Consider the following 21,523-nt stretch of genomic DNA (forward strand, 5'->3'; position numbering starts at 1 on the left):
AAAAGAAAAACGAGCCACTAACACCATCCCGGTGGAAATCAAATCGAAAAAACAGAAAATAGTCCGTCCAGATTGTCACCTTGTCCAAAGCACGCCTGGTTATATCGAAATTTGTTTTCCCAAATTAGAATATGCTATTCACAATGTTGGATCCCATGGTAGCGCCGGCACCGAAGATCGCTAAAATGAAAGTAAAGCGTTAGTACAGTGTATGTACAGAGCGACTAATAGGAAAATTCAGGAAGAACGTACCGGCATTGCCCATCTTTTTACCAAACTTCTTGCCACCCTGCTCGAACTTGTTGCCCTTGTCCTCGCCCTCGGGCCCGGGGGGTGCAGAACCGCTCTGGCTCACTTCCAGTGGCATGTTTCCATAGTTGGTAGTCGCAGGTGCACCCTTATCCTGAATCACGTTCACCCAGGCACGAGGGAAGATACCCTCCTGGTTGGTTCGTTCGTTACGCCCATACCACCCTATATATGCTCATCAGCCAGGTATAGACAAGGGGATCGCCAACGGTAGCCATACACTCATCCGCCGTGTATTTGAGAACTTGGATTTTGTCATATGGTCGCAATTCCAAGTCACCGGGGTCTTTGTACTCAAAAGCATACAAGGCTGTAGCGGTGCACAGGACCCCCGGAGCGCCGTACGCAGGCGGCGGTCCCGGCGGCGGTCCCGGAGGAGGATGTTGCTGCACTGGTGCCTTCTCGTTCAGTGAAGTGTTGGCAAGCTGGTTGGTCGGAGGCGAAAATGGTGCCGGAGGAGGCACAATAGGCTGCTGGACCGGCGGAGGAGCTGTTTGCTGCACTGGTGGTTGGACCGGCTGCGGTGGCAGTGGTTGCGACAGCTGCCGCGACTGACCCTCGTTGAGCACAGCCAGAATTGACGCCAGATCTTCATGTGTGATTTCCGACAGTTCCGCAAGAAACTTGAGTTCCTGACCCAGACAAAGATATCAAGTCAGCACGGATGGCCCCGTTTATGGTTAGCATGCGGGGATTGGCAAACCGACATTCTCGACAGTACGGCGCGACCGGTTGGCCATGGCTGCCGTGAAATTGTCGCCCGACATGATTCTGAACACAAGAGAATGACTTGCTTCAGATTTGGAGATTGATGTTGAATCGGACGAAATGAAAGATCGGATGAAAAGACGATGGGATGAGATGGGAGACTGGAAAAAGGAGTGAAGTGAATGGATGACAAGAGCGAGCCCGAAATAGGTTGATTCCTCAGGCAGACACTCGATAACATAGAGCCAAGATGAATAGTTTCAACACAAGCCGATCATCTAAGATGCTCCGAAAACGAAGTCTGTTCAGGTGAGACATCGTATGAGAATAAGTTAAATTGAAATAGGAGCTGATGCCTCAGGTATACGTTCAATGAGCACTGAGTTAACACGCTCGCCAGTTGCTCATCAACCGAACAAGTATATACATGGAACCTAATTTGACAGGAACTGGTTGGCCTAACAAAGCCTCTAAATAAGTAGTATTAGATATGCGATATACATACTACAGAGAACACATGTAAAGGGCTTGATAAGTCTATTGGCATAGTCTCTTGCTAGTTTCCCAAGCAACTCTCAAAGGCGAGTGATATTACTTGATAGTGCAATGAATATCGCACATGACAGCGCCCAGAAACTAATATTCATAATCCTTCGGGTGGCAGGAATGAGAATAGCTCACATCCACCCTGTAGTTATGTACTAAGCTCTTGGCTTGATTGATATATATTCTTCGCGACTTTTCCAGTGTCCTAAAGGTATAGAGCACAATACAATTGAACAGGGAGCGGAAATTTCCTTAACCTTGACCTTCTTCCCATTTTTTTTTTTTTTTTTTTTTTTTTTTTTGGGTCTCTTGTCTGTCAAATATACGTCGTCTAAGCGATCTAGTACGCATGGAGGCTGCTTATCCCGTACATTGTAAACCGTTGATATGATTTTAGGGTCTATCAGATAACTAAGGAAGAAATAAATCTCGTAATCTAGGCGGGGTAAAGCTTTAACAAGGGCAAGGAGATCCCCACGGTGACTAAAGTGTATGTATTATATCAGGCATACCATGTGGAGTAATCAAAATGGGAGCATCTTAAAGAGAGAGCAGGGAACAAGTGTTAGTGTTGATTCGGACCTGCATATTTGCCAAGCTATCCTATCCCAAATGAGAAACAAAAATGAGAGCAGTATCAGATCGCCAGTTTTCCAACTTTGTAATAGGATCTGAGATGACAAAACTGCCGGGAAGTTACATTCAAATGAGGGTTTCCATTATACTTTAACTATGACGAGACGACGTGGCGACACAGTCAAGATTAAGGTAAGGTTGTAGAGAAGGCAATTATAAGCGCTGCCGAGCATAGAGTAACATGATGTATACATCAGCATTATGACTGAGGAATAGACCCTTACAAACAGACCTTCTGCTATAAACAAGCAGATCAAGAGTAGGCCAGTGTACGAGTCTGTCTGAACATGAACTGTCGCCAAGACGAGACCTATACTCCGTAGCTGTATCTGCATTTCTGGTTTGGGAGGTAATTAGGAGCACTAGCGGGAACTCACCACTATATGCAGGAGCTGCTGCCAAAAGGTGCCATCCAATCATGATGAACATGGTCTTGCCTCCCGGTCACTTTCCTAGTCTAGCGACTGCAGTCATAAGATCCTCATTCCTTATTCACCCTCCAATAAGTTATGAGACATTGATTGTACTCGCGCTTATTCTTATTATCATACGGCACCGTTTCCGTTGAGGTAGCCAAGGCTTCTGATATTGTCTCTATAAGAGCGTGCCTAGTCGTTTTTGAAATGAATCATGAGGGCACCTTTTCTTTATCTGCCGCCACGGACGGTATGACATCCGATAATTACATCGGCATGAGCGGCCTTCCGCTTGAGTACTGTAGTTGCCACTATCTGAAATTGGTAATAAGATGCGGTTAGGGTTGGCTTATATTTACAAATCTGGTCGCACAATTGATAGATATATTCCCTTTATCCCGTAGATAGATTCCTCTTCTCCTTTTTTTTTTTTTTTTTTTTTTCCCTCTCCAGATTCGATATTCTCGTCGGGAGGCTACTACCTAGTCTAGATAGGAATATCATTTCGTTAATATCTACTAGTTATCGAGCCGTGACAACCAAAGCTTCTGGCTACCAACAATTGGATGGATTTCACAAGGAGCAAAACGGTCTCTTCCATACCCATGTCAAGATCAATGTTAATGGCTTCATCTGGGCCAACATGGGCTCAAAGGAAATGCCAGAAGTCCCATGGGAGGAGCACTTCAGGGATGTTGACAAGCAAGACAAGTACAAAGAATACAACTAGAATATTCTGGCTGATAACATTAATGTTACCACTTCCCTATGACGCACCCTAATATCCCTGAATTCATCAGTCTTAGTGATTTTGACAGTGAAGTCAAAGATGGACATATCCAACATCATTTGCCTCGACACCAGAGCAGCTAGCCAAAGGTCTGAACGTCGCAAGTACTTACCTCTTCCCCAATGCCTCGATGACTATTTCGTAAGTGTTCCTAACCTGTGACCTTAGAAGAAAAGCGCTCTAACGCACGCAGGCCACATTTAATCATGGTCCAGAAGTTCCTCCCTAGAGGTCCCAGCAAATCCGCAATGGCCTATGAAATCTACTGAAACAGGAACTCCTCTGACGCCGACTTCGAACTGATCAGTGAAATGTACGCACATGTCATGACAGAAGACTAAGCTCTCTACAACAACATACAGAAGAATATTGACTGAGGCGTCTTTATCAACGGCCAGCTGCACCCCCAAGTACGAGAAAGCGCCCCTTTTCTTCCAGAGCATAGTCCGCGATGTCATCACGGGACATTATAACCGTGAGAAAGCTGAGGGGTGGAAGGTCTGGCCGGCAAAACAGACTACCCAGTGATGCGCAAGTTAGTGAGACGGATGAGAAGATGTGTGGTGATCATTGCCGTGGAGTTAAGAGCCAGGTTAAGAGCGAGGTGATGGCTTGGTGATGGACAGTATGGTACGATTTTCACTCACTTTTCAGCGATTCTGCGAGTTTATGCCATGATGTATATATCAATTCAAGTACGTGATATACACATATCGGCAGCACAGGTAGGATGATGCACACCTCCATTGAAACCAGTGAGTAAGAAGTATAGATGGCATCACATGGTACCAACGTTAACTGACATTTTCGTTCAGATAACGGTCCTCTCCTTCTTGAACAGGCAATAAGTGTTCCTTCCGGCTGTTATAGTGTATTATCCTTAGCCAAGCACCGAGCTTCTAGGCTGCAGCAATGGTCGACGGCCTCATTGCCCGCTCCCTGGAGCCGAACTGATTGCATTATCCCCGTTCATAACAGCCAAGTACTTCCCGATCCCGGTATGCCCGGCTCCGAAAGCGACTCTAATATCCATTCAATGCGGACGTGACTTGAGCTCGGTCAGGACGGGAGTTTCTGTGCCAACCACGAGAAATCGACCGGGTTGTTGTGAGATAAAGCAACAATAAGTACAGAGTAACCGGTTTTTTATAAATACGGACTCCAGTGCCGATATAAACTTCTAGGGCTCTACGAGTTTCAATGCGCCGTGTTACCGAAAAAAAAAAAAAAAAAAAAAAAAAAAAGCCGACAAATTCATTTCCCATGCCGCGAGATGTTAACAAGAGCTACCTAGCACCGCTACTAGCACAAAAAGTCCAGTAATGGCGTGAGTGGAGGCCTCAGAATTAGGGCATGGGATATGATGTCACCGCATCCCCTGAGAACATGCGAAAGCCCTTCTCAATCCGGAGGGAGTCGAGATGCAGTAGGACGATAGTTCAAAACGGCCATTTCAATCTTCTATGCAGATAGAAGTCGACCCGAAAACATCCGCGTAATATCCTTCCGGATTCATACAGATAGATGATGTCGGAAAGCATTGCTCCAAACCCAACTCAGACTCAGTCTGCAGAGAAATTAGAGACCGGAGCACCCCATAATAATTCATAGCATGTATGTGAGGCGCATTGGAATATCTTGACTCGTTTTTGGAGTGTGATGGGATGTGAGAGTGCTCGTAGTCATTATCGGAGTTCGGTGAGGCAGTATCCCTTATGGATGTTTAAAAAGCGACGTGGTTGCCCTGTAAACCAAGCTGGCTGTGAAATATGCTCTAGATCTGGAATAGACATATCAAAAGTGACTCAGTTGTTCACAAATTAGCATATCGGGGTCTAAAGAGGGAAAAAACCGCGATGATGAAATGGCTCCAACGATGATGTTTTGCCCCATCGGTAAGACGCACTAACCCAAAGACGGAATAGCGCACGACTCCCTCCTACTCCGCCATCCAGGGCTCGAGAAGCTTCTGTGTCATCCATATAAATTCGTCCGAGTCGCGAGACATCCCTCCTTCCTACAAACTTCAACGCCCCCCACGAACCACCTCAACACCGCAACGCCACTCGAACTTCCAACTGTCTTATACCCCTTTAAATGCCACTTATTCGCATTTCTTCACCATGAGCGACTGGGAAAACGTTACTCGCATCGGTCAGAAGCACACCGGTGGTGGCGCGCCCCGTGAGACTACTGTCCGGAGTAAGAGCGCTCTGAACGCCGCTCAGCGTCAGGGTCTTGTTGTTGGTACTGAGAAGAAGTATGCTACTGGTAATGCTGTATGTTGACCCCGCACACTCCGTTTTCCTTTCTTTATTTATATATATATATTTTTTTTTATAACCAAGTTACTAACTGTAACCCCCAGTCTGCCAAATCAGGCGGTAGCGAAGGCCAGCACTTGACAAAGGTCGACCGCAGTGATGACATCGTCAAGCCCAAGACCGTCGGTCATGCAGTCGCAGACGCCATCAAGAAGCGCCGGAACGAGGAGCCCTACAAGATGACACAGAAGGAACTTGCGACCAAGTGCAACACCATCGCCACCGTCATCCAGGACATGGAGAAGGGTACCGGCACTCCCGACCAGAAGGTTTTGAGCACAATGGAGCGCGTGCTCAACGTTAAGCTGCGGGGCTCGGAAATCGGGAAAGAAAAGTTTCCCAAGAAGAAATAAACGGTGACCGGGGGTGAGCCCGCGGCTTTTTCTTGGGGGAGGTTGATGTTAATGTCGAAAAATAATGAAAATACCACGTCTGTTTTCTTTCGCGATGTTGTGTTATCATTCCCCGTTTCTGCTGGTCGGAAGGGCCATTTCTGGCATTAGTTAGGAAGCAATGCAGCACATTTTCAATTCGCATTATGGGTTTATTTCTTCTAACGATTGGGTTTGGCGGATTGTTGCGTTTGATGCAATACTTAAAAATGCTCAAAAATGAACGTCCCAAGACATTTTCTGGACTTTCTAGTCTATGTACTCCGTACTCCGTAGAGCGTAGCAATCGGCCCGAGTTATACACGATCAAGACACAAAGTCTCAGCCATTCACATAAGTTTTGGTTCATTAGACACAAATCACAACAATATAGGTACCAACTCCGATTTATCGTGGAATAAAAGAAAAAAAGGAAATATGAGAAATGAGAAATGAGAAACCATGCCCCCCTCCTGAATCACTCTCCAGGTCACCTCATCCCGTCGTGCCCCGTTCTTTTTTTGCAAGAATCGAAAGGAAAGAGGAAAAAGAAGTCTTCACCTCGTGACACATACACACGAATGCATGATTTTAGAAACCGAGAATCAAATTGCCCCCACACATGCTGCATCGCTCCATTTACCGCTTCAGCTGCTCGCGCTCAACCTCGTACAGGAAATCAAAGTAGGGCTTGTCAAAGTGGTGCACACGGACGTAACCGTCCTCACCACCAGAGGCGTATGCTGTACCCTTGGGGTGGACACCGACGGTGTTGAGGGGACCGAAGTGACCACGGACACGACCGATTTCGTCCTCGAAGACCTTGTGGTAGAAACGAGCCTCGAATTTACCCTGGCGAGCGGAGGTGGTGGTGACATCCATGGCAGCCTGACCACCTCCCAGGATCACGTATTCCTTCTTGGGTGTGATGGTGGCGCTGTTGAGGGGGGTGTCGGAAACGTAGGTCTTGAGGATGGCGAGATTACGGGTGGACATAAGCTATACGATATCAGTGGACCGTTCCAGACCAGAGATTTAACGAAGAATATCAACGCACCTTGGCGGTCTTGTCTTTCGATGCGGTAAGGAAGTAGGTACGGTCGGCGGAGAACTGGATGTCGTTGATCTGGTGGTCGAACTCGTGGGCCTGGACGTTCTCAATCTGATCACCGGTCTATTGCAACCGTATTAGCACCGTACAGACCAAGATTTTATCACCGTATAGCGTACCTTCGAGTCGTACTGGCTGACGCTGCCGTCCTCGTGACCAGCAATGATGAACTTGCCCAAATAACTCCATCCAGCAACTGTTGCCTTGGCGTCTTCGCAGGTGATTTTCAAGTCCGGTTCCTCAACCTGCGCCTCGAGGTTTCCACCCTGACCGTCACCGTAGGCAATGTCGAGCACCGCGATGGTACCCAGGAAACCCATACGCTTCTCCGTCACGGCCAACAATCTGCTACCATCCGGCGAGAACTCGACCCGCTTCACGGCGGTGGGGAAATCCCAGACCTTCACGCATTCGCCCGACTTCACATTCCATAGTCGTACGGTGTTATCTGCGGATCCGGTAGCGAGGAGAATGGTGTTGGGGCTGACGTCGACTGTCCAGATGGCACCCTGGTGGCCATTGTAGGTTCCCAGACGCTCGCCGTTGGCGGACCACCAAGCGCACACAATTTTATCCTTTGCGACCGAGAAGAGGAGATCGCCATCGCGGTTGAATTTGATTTGGTTCAGGGACCGTTCCTATAAACACAGAAAAGGGGAGGAAAGCGCAAGTCAGTCTTATTGACCTTTTTCTCTAGTGGGAAAGAAAAAATATGATGTGGGATCTTCAAAGAACTTGGCGGGAGCATATAGACATACATGGCCCGACAGCAAGATAGGCCTCATTTTGGGCCGACCGGGAAAGGTAACTGGTAGAAAAGAAGGTCTAAAAAGAAGGCGAAGAGGTCGAAGTAACGAGGTATATTGGCCTGACAGAGGTCAGTCTGGCTTTGCGGCGGAGTTGCTGGCGGGGAGGATATCGGCGTCTCGACAGTCATCCAAGCTGAATTTCCATCGCACACTCTGGTTCGGTATGGATACGCGGTGATACCGGCGAGAGATAATCCGGTAATTTACACGTGACTACACATAGCAGCCCTAGCCCTAGGATACCGTCCCAACAAAGTAAGTTGCCAAGCCCAATCCGATGCCGGCCCGTTCCCGTGGAATCTGTGACGCGTGACTGGGAAGGATTGTACATGTCAGAAGGAGCTTAACTGATGCGAAGCAGGGTGATATAGAGAGATCCCTGGCTATACTGCTGTATCTGCTCAAGTCAATTGAAGATATCTCTCCTCAATACAGAGTACGGGGTATAACTACAGAGTACAGAGTACATATCAATGCGAACCCAGGATCATCACTATTCCCCCGTGATCAGTGCCTAACATGCGATTATTCGGCCGAACACGCTGCTGATGCCATTGCTCCCCGCCCGTTTAGCCGCGCTACCCCGCCGCGGTGTGCCATCAAAGTCTTTTTCGCTCCGGCCCTATCATCGGCCTTCCGATGGTCACCTTCAGCCTCTTTCCCGCCTCTTTTCCTATCTCTCTTATTTCTTCCCTTCTCTTTCCTCTTACTCCTCTTCTCCTCACTCCTCATCCCCTTCTTGTCAATATCTTCATCAGTCCTCCATTGCAGGTGGTGTTAGGGCCCGCGGTTATCGTCCCCCGCTGTTCTTCAGGACTGATCCACTGCGTCGGGAAGACTTTGACTCTATCCAAACCCACCACTATACGCACAGAGGCGCCATGACGGCCACTAAGATCGATGGCACGGCCATTGCCAAGAGCATTCGGGATGGCCTGAAGACTGAGATTGAACAGATCCAGCAGGCAAACCCCAGGTTCCAGCCTAGTCTGGTTATATTTCAGGGTGAGCTGACACTTTCTTACGTGCTTATCAGCATTGATCAAACCAATAACAGCATACTTCTATTATAGTTGGCGGTCGATCCGATTCGAGTGAGTCCATGTCGAACTATCGAACTAATTGTACGCTTGCGAAACTGACCAACGTCCCCCTCAGGCACCTATGTGCGCATGAAGTTGAAGGCTGCTGAGGCGGCAAACATCACCTGCAAGATCGTCAACTTCCCCGAATCCATCTCCCAGCCCGAGCTGCTCCAAGAAATCACCAAGGCCAACAACGACACCACTGTCCACGGTATCCTCGTCCAATTGCCGCTCCCCGCGCACCTTTCCGAACATGCAGTCACCTCAGCAGTGGCCGACGAGAAGGATGTCGATGGTTTCGGTGCGATCAACATTGGCGAGCTGGCGAAGAAGGGCGGTGCCCCTCACTTTGTGCCCTGTACACCCCAGGCGGTCATGGAGCTCTTGCACGTTAGCGGAGTGAACCCTGCAGGAAAGGAAGCTGTGGTCCTTGGTCGTAGCGATATTGTCGGCAGCCCCGTCAGCTACCTGCTGAGAAACGCCGATGCAACCGTCACTCTCTGTCATTCCAAGACCCCGGACATGCCCCGACTCGTGAAAAACGCAGACATTGTGGTTGCAGCTATTGGCCAGACCGAATTTGTTAAGGGTGAATGGTTGAAGCCGGGTGCCGTGGTGATCGACGTTGGTATCAATTACAAGCCAGACGCGACCAAGAAGTCCGGCGAGCGACTTGTGGGCGATGTCGACTTTGAATCGGCCGCGCAGGTGGCTTCTCAGATCACTCCTGTGCCCGGTGGTGTAGGCCCGATGACCGTCGCCATGCTGATGAAGAACGTGGTCAACGCCGCCAAAGTATACTTCCAGAACCAGAAGAACCGACACCTGACTCCATTGCCGGTTAAGTTGACCGAGCCCGTTCCCTCTGATATCGCCATTTCCCGCGCTCAGTACCCGAAGCAGATCACCGACCTTGCGGCCGAAATTGGCATCGCTCCTCATGAGTTAGAGCCCTACGGTCACACCAAGGCCAAGGTCAGCCTGGACATTATGAATCGCCTGGCTCACCGCCGCAATGGGCGGTACATTCTTGTCTGTGGTATCACCCCTACGCCACTTGGTGAGGGCAAATCGACGACCACGCTTGGTCTCACCCAGGCACTTGGTGCCCATCTTGACCGTATTAGCTTTGCAAACGTGCGGCAGCCCAGCCAGGGTCCTACATTTGGTATCAAGGGTGGTGCTGCCGGTGGTGGATACAGTCAAGTCATCCCCATGGACGAGTTCAACCTGCACTTGACTGGTGATATCCATGCCATTACGGCTGCCAACAACTTGCTTGCTGCTGCTATCGACACCCGTATGTTCCACGAAGCAACCCAGAAGGATGGCCCGCTCTACAAGCGATTGGTTCCTCCCAAGGGCAAGAAGCGCGAGTTCAAGCCCGTCATGTTCAAACGACTACAGAAATTGGGTATCACAAAGACCAACCCTGACGATCTTACTGAGGAGGAAGCGCGCCGTTTCGCGCGCCTGGACATTGACCCAGAAACTATTACCTGGCGTCGCGTGCTGGATGTGAACGACCGACACCTTCGTTCGATTACCGTCGGACAAGCGCCCTCGGAGAAGGGTCTGACCCGCGAGACTGGATTCGATATTTCTGTCGCCAGTGAATGCATGGCCATTCTGGCACTGAGCAACAGCCTCGAGGACATGCGGGAACGTCTGGGACGTATGGTCGTGGCCACCTCCCGGAGCGGCGATCCTGTGACTTGCGACGATATTGGTGCTGGTGGTGCTCTTGCTGCGCTCATGAAGGACGCAATCAAGCCTAACATGATGCAGAGTTTGGAGGGTACCCCGGTCATGGTTCACGCCGGTCCGTTCGCCAACATCAGTATTGGCGCCAGTTCGGTGCTTGCGGACAAGCTGGCCCTCAAGCTGGCTGGTACGGAGCCTGACGAGGACCACGAGTCGCAGACCGGTTTCGTCGTGACCGAGGCTGGTTTCGACTTCACCATGGGTGGTGAGCGGTTCTTCAACATCAAATGTCGGTCGTCTGGCCTGTCGCCTGACACTGTTGTGATTGTGGCGACCGTCCGGGCCTTGAAGGTTCACGGCGGTGGTCCCGCTATCAGCGCTGGCGCTGCCTTGCCCGAAGTCTACCGCACGGAGAACACTGAGGTCCTCCGCAAGGGCTGCATTAACCTCAGGAAGCACATTGAGAACGCCAAGCAATATGGCGTGCCCGTCGTTGTGGCGATCAACCGGTTCTCGACGGACACAGAGGCTGAGATTGCCATCATCCGGGAAGAGGCTGTCGCGGCTGGTGCAGAGGATGCCGTTCCCGCCAATCACTGGGCTGAAGGTGGTGCGGGAGCAGTTGATCTGGCCAAGGCGGTGGTGCAGGCCAGCTCGAAGCCTAAGGAATTTAAGCTTTTGTACGAGCTGGAGGGCACCGTGCAAGAGCGAATTGAGAAGATCGCACAGATCATGTACGGAGCGGAGAAGGTTGAGTTCAGCGAACTGGCACAAAAAAAGGTTGACACCTACATCCAACAAGGATATGGTAATCTCCCGATTTGCATTGCCAAGACGCAGTACTCGCTCAGTCACGACCCCGATCTGAAGGGTGCGCCGACCGGATTCACAGTGCCCATTCGGGATGTGCGGTTGGCGGTTGGCGCTGGATATCTGTAAGTTTTGACTTTCCTCTTTACTTTCCGAGACTACTGCTAATACATGACAGCTACGCACTGGCGGCGGACGTCCAGACGATCCCAGGATTGCCCACAGCGCCAGGTTACCTCAACATCGACATCGACCCCGAGACCGGGGAGATTGACGGGATGTTTTAGATGAATTGGGACGGATGATCCCTTTGACGTAATAATATCTGCTGGTTTAATCTGTTAAGCGCTGAGGGATTCGATTTCAACATTCAAATATAGACATGAGCATGACGAGGACATGATTAGCATGTATTTTCAACAAAACGGTCCGTTTCGGGCAATGAGATATGAATATATTCTCCTATCTACAAAGGAATTGTACTGCATGTGTATGCGATGCGATGCTGGATGTATGTATGTAGTCTGCAGGAACCGGAGTAGAGTCGCATCTCCGGCCATGCCAGAGCAGGAGACTCGGTGAACCTCTTTCCGCTCGTTGCCGCGGGAAACTAGTGGGGGCGGAGGAGGGTGCAGACTCCGGCTGGAGGGATACTTGAATGTAGGTGATGGAAGCGAGATACAATTGATCAATTGAATTAGATTGCTAGATTGCTGTATGGTTAGTGTGTGTCTAGTGTAGCAGATAGCAAGTAGCTACAGTAGAATACTACTATGTAGTGAGTGCGCTATGTATGTAGTGGTAGACTATGAGGTCTCGTGACATGACCGACATCGGCCAGCACAATATAGGAAAAAAAAAAAAAAAAAAAAAAAAAAAAAAAAAAAAAAGTAGCAGTAGTATGGAGTAGAAGCCAGAAAGAAAGACACCGGTGACTTACAGAGTCACAGCTATCCAGGGCGCTTGTTCTCGGTCAGTCTGGTCCCTCTTATATGTACCTTCGTTTATCCCGCTCTCTTTTTTTCCTCTCCCACTTTCCTCTACTTCCAAACCACGGCTCCAGAGCTTCCTCAACTCCCGGAAGAGCTTAACGGATATATTCTTATAAAAGGTTCAGTGACTTTTCCCGGCTGGTTCCGTTCTGCTCCGTTGGCTATTGCTTCATAACTCCAGCTAACTAATCAATGGCTACTTGAATCCAGGCTTTGCGTTCTTCCGAGCTTCCACTGCGACGCAACCTCCATCTATCCGAACCCCAGACAGACTACGAGACTCTTACATTCTCAGAGCTCGTCCAATCTAGCCTCGGGTATTGCGAAATCCACTCCCATTGCTCCCCTCCATCCCCCCTCCAATGTCCTCGTCCGTGGTGTCCGTGACCTAACACTATTGCTCTTCTCCCGACAGGCAGAACTGCATAGCCAGTAGGATCCGAACCGATTTCGACAACCGTTCAGTCCCCCCGTCCCCCCATAGCATTAAATCATTGAACCGTGATGGCTGCTGCTCTTCGGGCCAGTTCCGCCTTTGCGCGACGCTCTCTCGCCGCCTCATCGACCCCTCTCCCCGCCGCCCCTCTCGGCTCTTTTATTGTTTCCTCTTCTTCCTCTTCCTCTTCTTCTTACCACTCTTCCTCTTCTAACACCACTTCTTCCTCTCCTGCTTCTCTCCGTGCCTACAGCTCTCGTGCTTCTGTGCTTTCTCGTTCCCTTGGAAGTTCCCCTCTGTCTACTACCTCCCGCTGGTCTGGAGTGATCCCTACGAACCTCAACCAAGCCCGCACCATGTCTTTCGACGGAAAGAAGATCAAGGTCCAGAACCCAGTCGTTGAACTGGACGGTGATGAGGTATGGAATTGTCTCTCTGGTGGTGCTGCGGCGGCATCATATATATACCTCCCGTGAACCCTGTTGCTTCCTCGGTCCCTCGGTCAAGGCGGATATCTGCATGTCGAAAAAGTCAATTATCCCGAGGATCATCTTCCTCATGGCATATGAGACTTGGGAATGAGTCACAGGCAAGCCTTGCATCGGGAGGATCGTCTGGAGGACTGTCAATGGCAACTGTCTGGAAACATGTGCTGACCGGTTTGTTCCGGTGATGTAGATGACCCGTATCATCTGGAAGGAGATCAGAGAGAAGGTATGTCTTGACCCCTACTATCTCTCCGCAAAGGAGCACTGACTAACTTGATTGCAGTTGATCCTGCCGTAAGTTTCATGTGTCTTGAACATACTGTCGGAATGTGATCAGGTTGCTAAGAAAGGTCTAGTTACCTCGACATTGACCTCAAGTACTACGACTTGGGTCTCGAATACCGTGACGAGACCAACGACCAGGTCACCATCGACTCTGCTGAGGCCATCAAGAAGTATGGCGTTGGTGTCAAGTGTGCCACCATCACCCCCGATGAGGCCCGTGTCGAGGAGTTCAAGCTGAAGAAGAGTAAGCTACATCTTGTACAGTTTGACTTGACAGCAATTGACCATTCCAGTGTGGCTTTCGCCCAACGGAACCATCCGTAACATCCTGTGAGTATCCCTTGTTCTTCGGTCTAAGAACACTGTGCTGACAAGACCAGCGGCGGTACGGTCTTCCGTGAGCCCATCATTATCCCCGCCATCCCCCGTCTCGTCCCTGGCTGGACCAAGCCCATCATCATTGGCCGTCACGCCTTCGGTGACCAGTACCGTGCCACCGACCGGGTCATCCCTGGCCCCGGTAAGCTCGAGCTGGTCTACACCCCCGAGGGTGGTCAGCCCGAGACCGTCAAGGTCTTCGACTACACTGGCGGTGGTGTTGCCCAGACCCAGTACAACACCGATGACTCCATCCGCGGCTTCGCCCATTCCAGCTTCCAGGTTGCCCTCCTCAAGGGTCTGCCCCTTTACATGAGCACCAAGAACACCATCCTCAAGAAATACGATGGCCGCTTCAAGGACATCTTCCAGGAGGTCTTCGAGAAGGACTACCAGAAGGAGTTTGACGCCAAGGGCATCTGGTACGAGCACCGTCTCATCGACGACATGGTCGCTCAGATGATCAAGTCTGAGGGTGGCTTCGTCATGGCTCTTAAGAGTAATTTCCATCCCTATTTTCCGTTGTTTGGATCTATTCTAACTGTTTATAGACTACGACGGTGACGTCCAGTCCGACATTGTCGCTCAGGGCTTCGGCTCTCTTGGTCTGATGACCTCCACCCTCATCACCCCCACCGGTGAGGCCTTCGAGTCCGAGGCCGCCCACGGTACCGTCACCCGTCACTACCGTGAGCACCAGAAGGGCAATGAGACCTCGACCAACCCCATTGCCTCGATCTTCGCCTGGACCCGTGGTCTTGTGCAGCGCGGCAAGCTCGACAACAACCTCGAGCTCATTACCTTCGCTGAGGAGTTGGAGCGTGCCTGTACCGACGTTGTCAACGACGAGGGTATCATGACCAAGGACTTGGCCCTCTCGTGCGGCCGCAAGAACCGTGAGGCGTGGGTTACCACCAAGGAGTACATGGCTGCTGTCGAGCGCCGTCTCCAGTCCAACCTCAAGTCCCGTTTGTAAGCGAATTATGACTTAGGAGTTATATTTGGGTGAAATGAATTTGTTTATTTGGCTGTACAGTTTTGGATGTGCCATGATTTTGTATATCATATAGAATAATGGATTTGTGATGACACTACTACCTTTCATGCTCACTTGCCGAATGGGGAAATATCCGAGGCTGAAGTCTAGATCCGATCGAGACAAAGTCTTGACGCAATGACAATGACACTCCACAGAAAAAGTTGGTTGAACCACCGATTCATTCTCCTTTGCTTCGATTCGACTGTTCTGGATTTCTCTTTTACTACGTACTTCATTACCGGCCTAACGATGGACGTCCAGACAGCTCGTGTCCGATTCTCAAAATGTCCAATACCGTGGCCATCTTCTCGATATTCACCGGCCTGGCCACGGTAGCTGTTGCGCTGAGACTGATTACAAGGTTGCGGGTGGTGAGGACGGCAGGATGGGACGATTGGTTGATTGTGCTTGCGTTGGTATGTTACTCGCTGTGCTGGTAGGGAGTCGCTAACGGTTGTAGCTGACGGACTATGTCTTCTTCGCTTTTGCGATACTCGGTAAGATCAACTCAAGTCCAGAGTATAGAACCGTCTAACAAAACAGAAACACACTACGGCCTAGGAACCTCCCGAAACGACCTCACCCAGTCCCAAATAACCCACCAACTCAAAGCCTTCTACATCACAATCCCCTTCTACAACCTAACTCTCAGCTTCACCAAGATCTCCATGCTAGTCCTCTACCTCCGCCTCCTCCCCATGATGAGCAAGTACCGCCTCACCGTGACAATTAGTCTCTGTGTGATCCCGCTCATCGCGCTCTGGCTGGTGCTTAGCTCGTTTATGTTTTGCATTCCTGTGTCGGATTTCTGGAGCCCAGTTTCGCAGCAGAGATGCCTGCCGAAGGAGGTTTGGTTCCTCAATGCCGCATTGCAGATTGCGACGGATATGTGGACTGTTTTCTTGCCGATGCCGGTGTTGGCGAGGTTGAAGTTGCCACGACGGCAGAAGGTTGCTGTTGTGTTGGTTTTTGGGTTGGGGATATTGTACGCCTTCTCCTCCTCCTACCACGTTATGGCTTACTTGGATATCCAGCTGATGAATGCAGCGTCTGCATAGTTAGCATCGTTCGCATCTCCGCACTCACCGAACTCACCTCCCACAACGACGACACGCGCTACAACTCACCCGCCGCAATCTGGTCCTCCATCGAAGCAAACGTCGCCATTATATGCTCTAGTCTCCCGCCCCTTCGTCCCTTGATCGTGCGTCTCCTCCCGTCGTCGCTTCGTACGTCCAGCGCTTCTGAGCAGGAACGGCCCGTCCGTCCGTACTCGTCCTTCGGTACTCGTCCTTCGTGGGGAATAATAACTTCTTGCATTTCGGGGATGGGGGTGCGGGGTATGAGGCTAGTGTTACTGCGGCGTCGGGGAGGACTGATTTGCAGCATCGGGGGTCGAGCTTGGAGCCGAGCTTGGAGATGAGTCGTGCGCAGAGTCACGAAGGACAAAGTCAGAAGGAGGACGGGGTGGGTTCTGCTACTACCGGTGATACGGATAGTGGGATACAGGTGGTGAAGGAGTTACGGCTGGATTCGAATCTAAGGCGTTCTAAGGAGGCGGCGTAAATGGACCTGCGTTTATGGTTCTGTTGTATGTTCGGATACCAGTGTTTTATGGAAATAGAGTATATAGATGTGTATGGATTTTGTTTGGATTCAGAGAGAGATACAATTGCATGCCCCTGACGACTCAATGACCGCAACGCTGAGGAGATTCGATACTACACTGCAATCACGGAATTGACAGACATAGAATCATCCATTAATACCGCAGTAAACCGATGCGGAACTAACTAAAACAAACGGCTGAACTGCAAACCCTATCTACTGACCATGAAGTAATCCATTATCCCACATATAACGAACGAAACCCAAGGGATAAAAAACAGGAAGGAAAAAAAAAAAAAAAAAAAAAAGGCTAAGGATGATCTAGTCAACGATTTGCCATCTGCGTACGCCAGGGCTTGTGCGCGTAGCGGCGTCTATCACCCCTTCCGTGGTTGATCTGGGCCTTCAACTTCTCTCGTCGATCCTGTCGCTTCGTCGCTGCGTTGACCTGTCGCGACTGTCTCGGTGAGGTCACCTTGAGGGAGCCCAGTCGCTTGACCTTCGGCTTGCGAACACCCCCGCCCCGACCGTGCCTGTCGTCTTTCCAAGGACGCCGACCTCCTTCCTTGCCGACCAAATAGCGAGTCATGACGGGCTCAGGCTCGAGCACAGGCGATGCCAAGTCACGACCGGCTCCGATGGTGTCCTTGAGTTGCTCGAGCTCAGGGGATGCCAAGTCACGGCTGACACCGATGGTGTTCTTGAGTTGCTCGAGGGCAGCATGGAATTTTCGAGCGGGTGTCGAGGTAGATTCTTCATTGGCGCTGGTATACCCCACTCTGAAGACGTGGGAGTCCGAACGAGGAAGATGGAGAGTGGCGTCATCGATCGGTTGGGCCCGTGTTGGACTGGGCAAGGCGTATGGCGCGGGAAGAGAAAGGCTTGGAGAAAATGCGATAGCCTCGGGATCCATTATAGACCCAATAGAGTCATCCGACTCAGGGCTTAACGTCCCCTTGGAAACCATGGAAGTCGGGAACACCGAAGGGATACGGCTCGAGGATAGCGGCCATGGACATTCCACCAGACACATGCCAACGTATGGATCCTCAACGTAAGCGTTCACCCTAGACAGGTCTACGTCCACAAAGGGCAGGTGAAACCCTGGCATCACCGGGTAGGAGCCTCGAGAATCGGACAAATTGGCATGCTTGGGGATTGGAGCCGGGGGAGGCGACGGGCCATAGCTCTGCGAAACACTCCTATGCAAGTTGTCGATGGTGGAGTAGCAGTTGTGGCAGACCACATCGTACTCGCCGTCTCGAGGGACCATACCACGGGAAGCAAGAACCATCTGCGGTTGTAAAAAAGGATGAAATTGGTCCGCACCTCTCACCCAAAGCCACGAGGGCAGCTCATCCAGTGCGATGAGGGGGGTGAATCTGCCTTCAGGCCTGAAAATACAGAACTTCGGGACAGGCTGTGCGGTCGACATCAGGTGTAGTTGACTGGATGATAACGAACGAGAATGGAGATGATAGTGACGGTAAAAGTGTAGCACGATACTAACGAATGCAGCTGTTGAAAGAGAATAAACTGGGAACGAGAGAGATGGGAGAGGAATGAGAGAGAGAGATGGAAGAGAGAAGAAAGAGGAAGAGGAGGAGGGAGGGAAGATGCTCGGTTTTGTACCTGCCGCCAGGAGCCCTCATCGTGCCTTCCCGGGAAGGTACAACCTCCATACGGCAGGAAAGGCAGGACCGACGGCGTTTCTCTTTGTGTCAACACGCATAACAGGCATAACAATGCATTTCTTGATATGTTTTTGGCACAAAGCGTCGTCAGTCTGGTGTTACAATTAGGGCTGGTCAGGTGACCAACCTCTCGATCTCTTTCACTCTGTTCCTATCTCAAGTCCATCACCAACCCAACTGCAAATGTCTTCAGCGATGGATCTGGAATCGCTTCAGCTACCCACGAAGAACACCCAAGCGCAGGTCAGCCCTGAGCATGCTTGATTTCGATTATACTGCCTGCATTTTGTGCTCCTGATTGACCGTCTATGAGGATGAAAACATATATTCTGTTGATACATCTGGTATATATACACTCGAAGGATATCCCGAAACTATCCAACACTAAGTAACTCAATCGCTTGCTTTTCATAATTCATCAATCATGTATCGTCTGACCGTCCATTCATGGCTAGCTTCGAACCCGCGATGCGCACCAGTCAACTCCGGTACTCTGACACTACCTGGGCGGTGATCCCGTCCTGGGTGATAGCTCTGGCATGGAACTCCCCCATAACCCTAGCGCATGCCGCCTCTCCACCAGCTTCAGGACATCGTACATAAAGCATTGTTCGGGCCCGCCGGCGGGAAACACCTCCCAAGCAACGCGGACAGGAAACGCCAACCGATTGATCATGTTCCCCGGTGCAGTGAGGATGTACCATTCTAGACTACGGCAGATATCGCAGCCTAGTGCGTATTGCTCCATTGGGCTGATAGCTTGACCCGGGGCACGCGAATCAACAGTCGAGAGGATGAGACGGAAGGCATAGTATACGCACATGGTTTGTGCGAGGCGGAGGTCGGGGTAAAGGAATTTGGTAGGGGAGAAGACGGCGCCAGTGCGGAGGTCGCGACATTGGAAGATCGGGAAAGGTTCATCGTCTTCTTTTGGAGAGAATGATGTTGAGGGGTCAACTTCGCGTGGGGGGCCATCTGGATATTGGTCAACCCAGTCGCGTTTCCATCGGAGAAAACGTTCGGTTAAGTCAGCAACACCGTTCCAAAGAGTCGCTTGTTTGGTGGCGTTCTCATGTGGACTGAGCATTCCTGGTTGCTGGGTAGCTGCTTGAAAGTCGTCAGACTGCCCCAAAAGGGATGGGATCTCGACAGCGAGATCGAGCAGATGGTGTAAGATGTCTTTTTTGGTCGTACCGGCCGACCAAGGGACAACTTTCCATTCCTCTTCAGCGAGGAATGTCGGCTGACGGGTAACCAGCGCGGCTCCAACATAGTACGGACGAAGCTCGGTAAAGAGCAAATGCTCTACGCCGTACATGTGATTTTCCGGGCCTCGATGCTGGATCAATCGAACAGCCCCGTTGAGATGAGCGACGACGCCTGCATCGCTGGTCCGCTCAACACTCTGCTACAGTTAGATTCGTCACTTGGAGGGTTACAAGGAGGGACCATACCTCAAAGGCCATAAGCAGGATGACTGTTACCAGAGTCGATTCGGCCTTACTCCTTTCCGGATCCAGCAACGCTTGCTGTAGATTGCGCAACACCTTGGGGTATAGTTGGAAACCTGCAGCTTCAATACGACGATCCTGGGTTGATCGACCGAAGAAAGCTACCGACACGGCATCAAAAGCATCCCCGATAATGGGAGAAAACATGCGGATCTCGGCAGCCCGACGCAAAGCACCCGCCTGGCCCGCTTTGACGTTGACTTTAGGACTGAAGGCATCCACAAAACGCTCTACAAAGACGTCGATGGCAGCTATGTTCGGATTGAAAGGAGATAGAGGGCGACCATATGACGCTTCCGTATCGTCGGACGGGGTGCTACGGATACTGCTGCTGTCGCTGCTGCTGCTGCTGCTACTGCCATAGCTCCAAGTGCCATCGCCCAGAGGGATTAGCTCATCCTCATCGTCGGACGACACTCTGTTGATGGCAAGGGTTTCTATTACGGGAAATTAGCGTCCATGATCCTCTTTCTCTTATACCGGAATGGGATAGCTTACCTGTGTCTTTGCCGACCGCCTTATATGGTCGCCTCCACCCGCGACGAGGATTTCGGATATTGCCGATTATATGATCAACTTCTTGCAATGGGGCGAAGCGGATTGAGGTGAAGAATTGTTGGAGATGGTCATATCGTTGTTGATTTCGGATGCGATCGTCTGTGTTGGTCCGCCTCGGTTAGAGGGAAAAAAGAAAAAAAAATGTAGAAAAAAAATGTACCGGAAGGATAATAATACCTCTGTTATCGAGCCGCGATCTTAACTCGTGGATCTCTGCTCGTAAATTACGGATCTCGTCGGTCTGCGAGATAGGCTCATCGCCGGGAATGGCTTCATAGACACATTGAGACGGGTATCCATGAGCACAACAGGCATGACAGGGCTTGACGCGATCGCACTAACTCAATTGCAGAGGAAAATCAGCTGCAAGTCTTGAATAAGGCGTTGTTGCCAACGCATAGTGACCCATAAGAATGCTGAAACAGTGGACAAACAGGCACAGACCTTGACTTTGCGGAGCCGGCACACCTTACAGGAGCGCGACTGACGATTGACAGAAGGCGATGGTTTTTTCCGGTGGGACGTCTCCAGTAGAGACATGATTCGCAGGGATTCGTGTTGCTGTCGGTGTTTTTGGTGTCAAAAGGAGACAAGAAAGACAATGCGAGATCCAGAGCGAACATGTCCGAGATCTGGCGGATTCGCGTGTCAGCCAATTAGGAGACATGATTTATGGGCGGTGAACATAGTGTCTCCTGAAGACTCCACGAAGCATATTTGATTTATGCCGAGTTCTTCAGAATAGTGTATTACAGTACGAGTACTACTAGGGAATAGATATGTACCGAAAACATGCCCAAGGTGCCACTAACTAGCCCGAACCGTGGAACTGACAGCCTGTGGGTTGAGGCTGAACAAATCGCCGGCAAGAATATGCTGTCGAACCAGAAGACGTACTCAGCTGTTCCATGCCTC

At 50.7% G+C, this 21,523-nt stretch overlaps 9 protein-coding genes across 9 annotated transcripts; 5 read left to right on the forward strand and 4 right to left on the reverse strand.

Moving 5' to 3' along the window:
* ASPGLDRAFT_52162 (SH3 domain-containing protein) lies at positions 1–1,177 on the reverse strand. The gene is made up of 4 exons (XM_022547689.1): positions 1,017–1,177; positions 530–941; positions 253–474; positions 1–180 (listed from the first exon to the last, which is right to left on the reverse strand). Exons 1-4 carry the CDS (start codon positions 1,074–1,076, stop codon positions 125–127), a joined length of 750 nt encoding a protein of 249 aa, XP_022396619.1. The 5' UTR covers positions 1,077–1,177; the 3' UTR covers positions 1–124.
* A 2,081-nt stretch (positions 1,178–3,258) lies between these two features.
* On the forward strand, positions 3,259–3,933 carry ASPGLDRAFT_29473 (uncharacterized protein; the record flags this gene model as incomplete). Its single annotated transcript, XM_022543858.1, has 4 exons — positions 3,259–3,326; positions 3,439–3,546; positions 3,680–3,718; positions 3,768–3,933. 4 exons carry the CDS (start codon positions 3,259–3,261, stop codon positions 3,931–3,933), a joined length of 381 nt encoding a protein of 126 aa, XP_022396620.1.
* Positions 3,934–5,528: 1,595 nt separating this feature from the next.
* mbf1 (multiprotein-bridging factor 1) lies at positions 5,529–6,082 on the forward strand (the record flags this gene model as incomplete). The annotated part of the gene is made up of 2 exons (XM_022543859.1): positions 5,529–5,684; positions 5,774–6,082. 2 exons carry the CDS (start codon positions 5,529–5,531, stop codon positions 6,080–6,082), a joined length of 465 nt encoding a protein of 154 aa, XP_022396621.1.
* Positions 6,083–6,739: 657 nt separating this feature from the next.
* tif34 (translation initiation factor eIF3 subunit i) lies at positions 6,740–7,996 on the reverse strand (the record flags this gene model as incomplete). The annotated part of the gene is made up of 4 exons (XM_022541417.1): positions 6,740–7,099; positions 7,158–7,274; positions 7,331–7,849; positions 7,970–7,996. The coding sequence occupies 4 exons, from the start codon at positions 7,994–7,996 to the stop codon at positions 6,740–6,742; spliced, it is 1,023 nt and encodes a 340-aa protein (XP_022396622.1).
* A 905-nt stretch (positions 7,997–8,901) lies between these two features.
* ASPGLDRAFT_135964 (C-1-tetrahydrofolate synthase) lies at positions 8,902–11,906 on the forward strand (the record flags this gene model as incomplete). The annotated part of the gene is made up of 4 exons (XM_022541424.1): positions 8,902–9,025; positions 9,094–9,114; positions 9,179–11,744; positions 11,798–11,906. The coding sequence occupies 4 exons, from the start codon at positions 8,902–8,904 to the stop codon at positions 11,904–11,906; spliced, it is 2,820 nt and encodes a 939-aa protein (XP_022396623.1).
* Positions 11,907–13,471: 1,565 nt separating this feature from the next.
* Positions 13,472–15,406, forward strand: ASPGLDRAFT_926168 (NADP-dependent isocitrate dehydrogenase). Its single transcript, XM_022550523.1, has 6 exons — positions 13,472–13,761; positions 13,819–13,829; positions 13,892–14,064; positions 14,114–14,150; positions 14,201–14,697; positions 14,750–15,406. Exons 1-6 carry the CDS (start codon positions 13,726–13,728, stop codon positions 15,172–15,174), a joined length of 1,179 nt encoding a protein of 392 aa, XP_022396624.1. The 5' UTR covers positions 13,472–13,725; the 3' UTR covers positions 15,175–15,406.
* A 49-nt stretch (positions 15,407–15,455) lies between these two features.
* On the forward strand, positions 15,456–16,929 carry ASPGLDRAFT_158201 (uncharacterized protein). The gene is made up of 4 exons (XM_022542408.1): positions 15,456–15,653; positions 15,698–15,734; positions 15,781–16,222; positions 16,285–16,929. Exons 1-4 carry the CDS (start codon positions 15,522–15,524, stop codon positions 16,658–16,660), a joined length of 987 nt encoding a protein of 328 aa, XP_022396625.1. The 5' UTR covers positions 15,456–15,521; the 3' UTR covers positions 16,661–16,929.
* Positions 16,930–17,170: 241 nt separating this feature from the next.
* On the reverse strand, positions 17,171–18,280 carry ASPGLDRAFT_39510 (uncharacterized protein; the record flags this gene model as incomplete). The annotated part of the gene is made up of 1 exon (XM_022545090.1): positions 17,171–18,280. One exon carries the CDS (start codon positions 18,278–18,280, stop codon positions 17,171–17,173), a length of 1,110 nt encoding a protein of 369 aa, XP_022396626.1.
* A 758-nt stretch (positions 18,281–19,038) lies between these two features.
* ASPGLDRAFT_135787 (Zn(II)2Cys6 transcription factor) lies at positions 19,039–21,148 on the reverse strand (the record flags this gene model as incomplete). Its single annotated transcript, XM_022541405.1, has 5 exons — positions 19,039–19,944; positions 19,994–20,487; positions 20,531–20,707; positions 20,786–20,945; positions 21,053–21,148. The coding sequence occupies 5 exons, from the start codon at positions 21,146–21,148 to the stop codon at positions 19,039–19,041; spliced, it is 1,833 nt and encodes a 610-aa protein (XP_022396627.1).
* Positions 21,149–21,523: the final 375 nt, after the last annotated feature.

The sequence above is a fragment of the Aspergillus glaucus genome (genome assembly GCF_001890805.1).
Source record: "Aspergillus glaucus CBS 516.65 unplaced genomic scaffold ASPGLscaffold_27, whole genome shotgun sequence".
Classification (NCBI taxonomy): Eukaryota; Fungi; Ascomycota; class Eurotiomycetes; order Eurotiales; family Aspergillaceae; genus Aspergillus; species Aspergillus glaucus.

Coding starts and splice junctions, on each gene's coding strand:
- ASPGLDRAFT_158201 (XM_022542408.1), top strand. CDS start 15,522: ATGTCCAATACCGTGGCCATCTTCTCGATATTCACCGGCCTGGCCACG. Junction 15,735..15,780: donor CTTCGCTTTTGCGATACTCG/GTAAGATCAACT, acceptor CTAACAAAACAG/AAACACACTACGGCCTAGGA. Junction 16,223..16,284: donor GTTTTTGGGTTGGGGATATT/GTACGCCTTCTC, acceptor TGATGAATGCAG/CGTCTGCATAGTTAGCATCG.
- ASPGLDRAFT_926168 (XM_022550523.1), top strand. CDS start 13,726: ATGACCCGTATCATCTGGAAGGAGATCAGAGAGAAG. Junction 14,151..14,200: donor GGAACCATCCGTAACATCCT/GTGAGTATCCCT, acceptor TGACAAGACCAG/CGGCGGTACGGTCTTCCGTG. Junction 14,698..14,749: donor CTTCGTCATGGCTCTTAAGA/GTAATTTCCATC, acceptor AACTGTTTATAG/ACTACGACGGTGACGTCCAG.
- ASPGLDRAFT_52162 (XM_022547689.1), bottom strand. CDS start 1,076: ATGTCGGGCGACAATTTCACGGCAGCCATGGCCAACCGGTCGCGCCGT. Junction 475..529: donor CAAATACACGGCGGATGAGT/GTATGGCTACCG, acceptor GAGCATATATAG/GGTGGTATGGGCGTAACGAA. Junction 181..252: donor TAAAAAGATGGGCAATGCCG/GTACGTTCTTCC, acceptor CTTTCATTTTAG/CGATCTTCGGTGCCGGCGCT.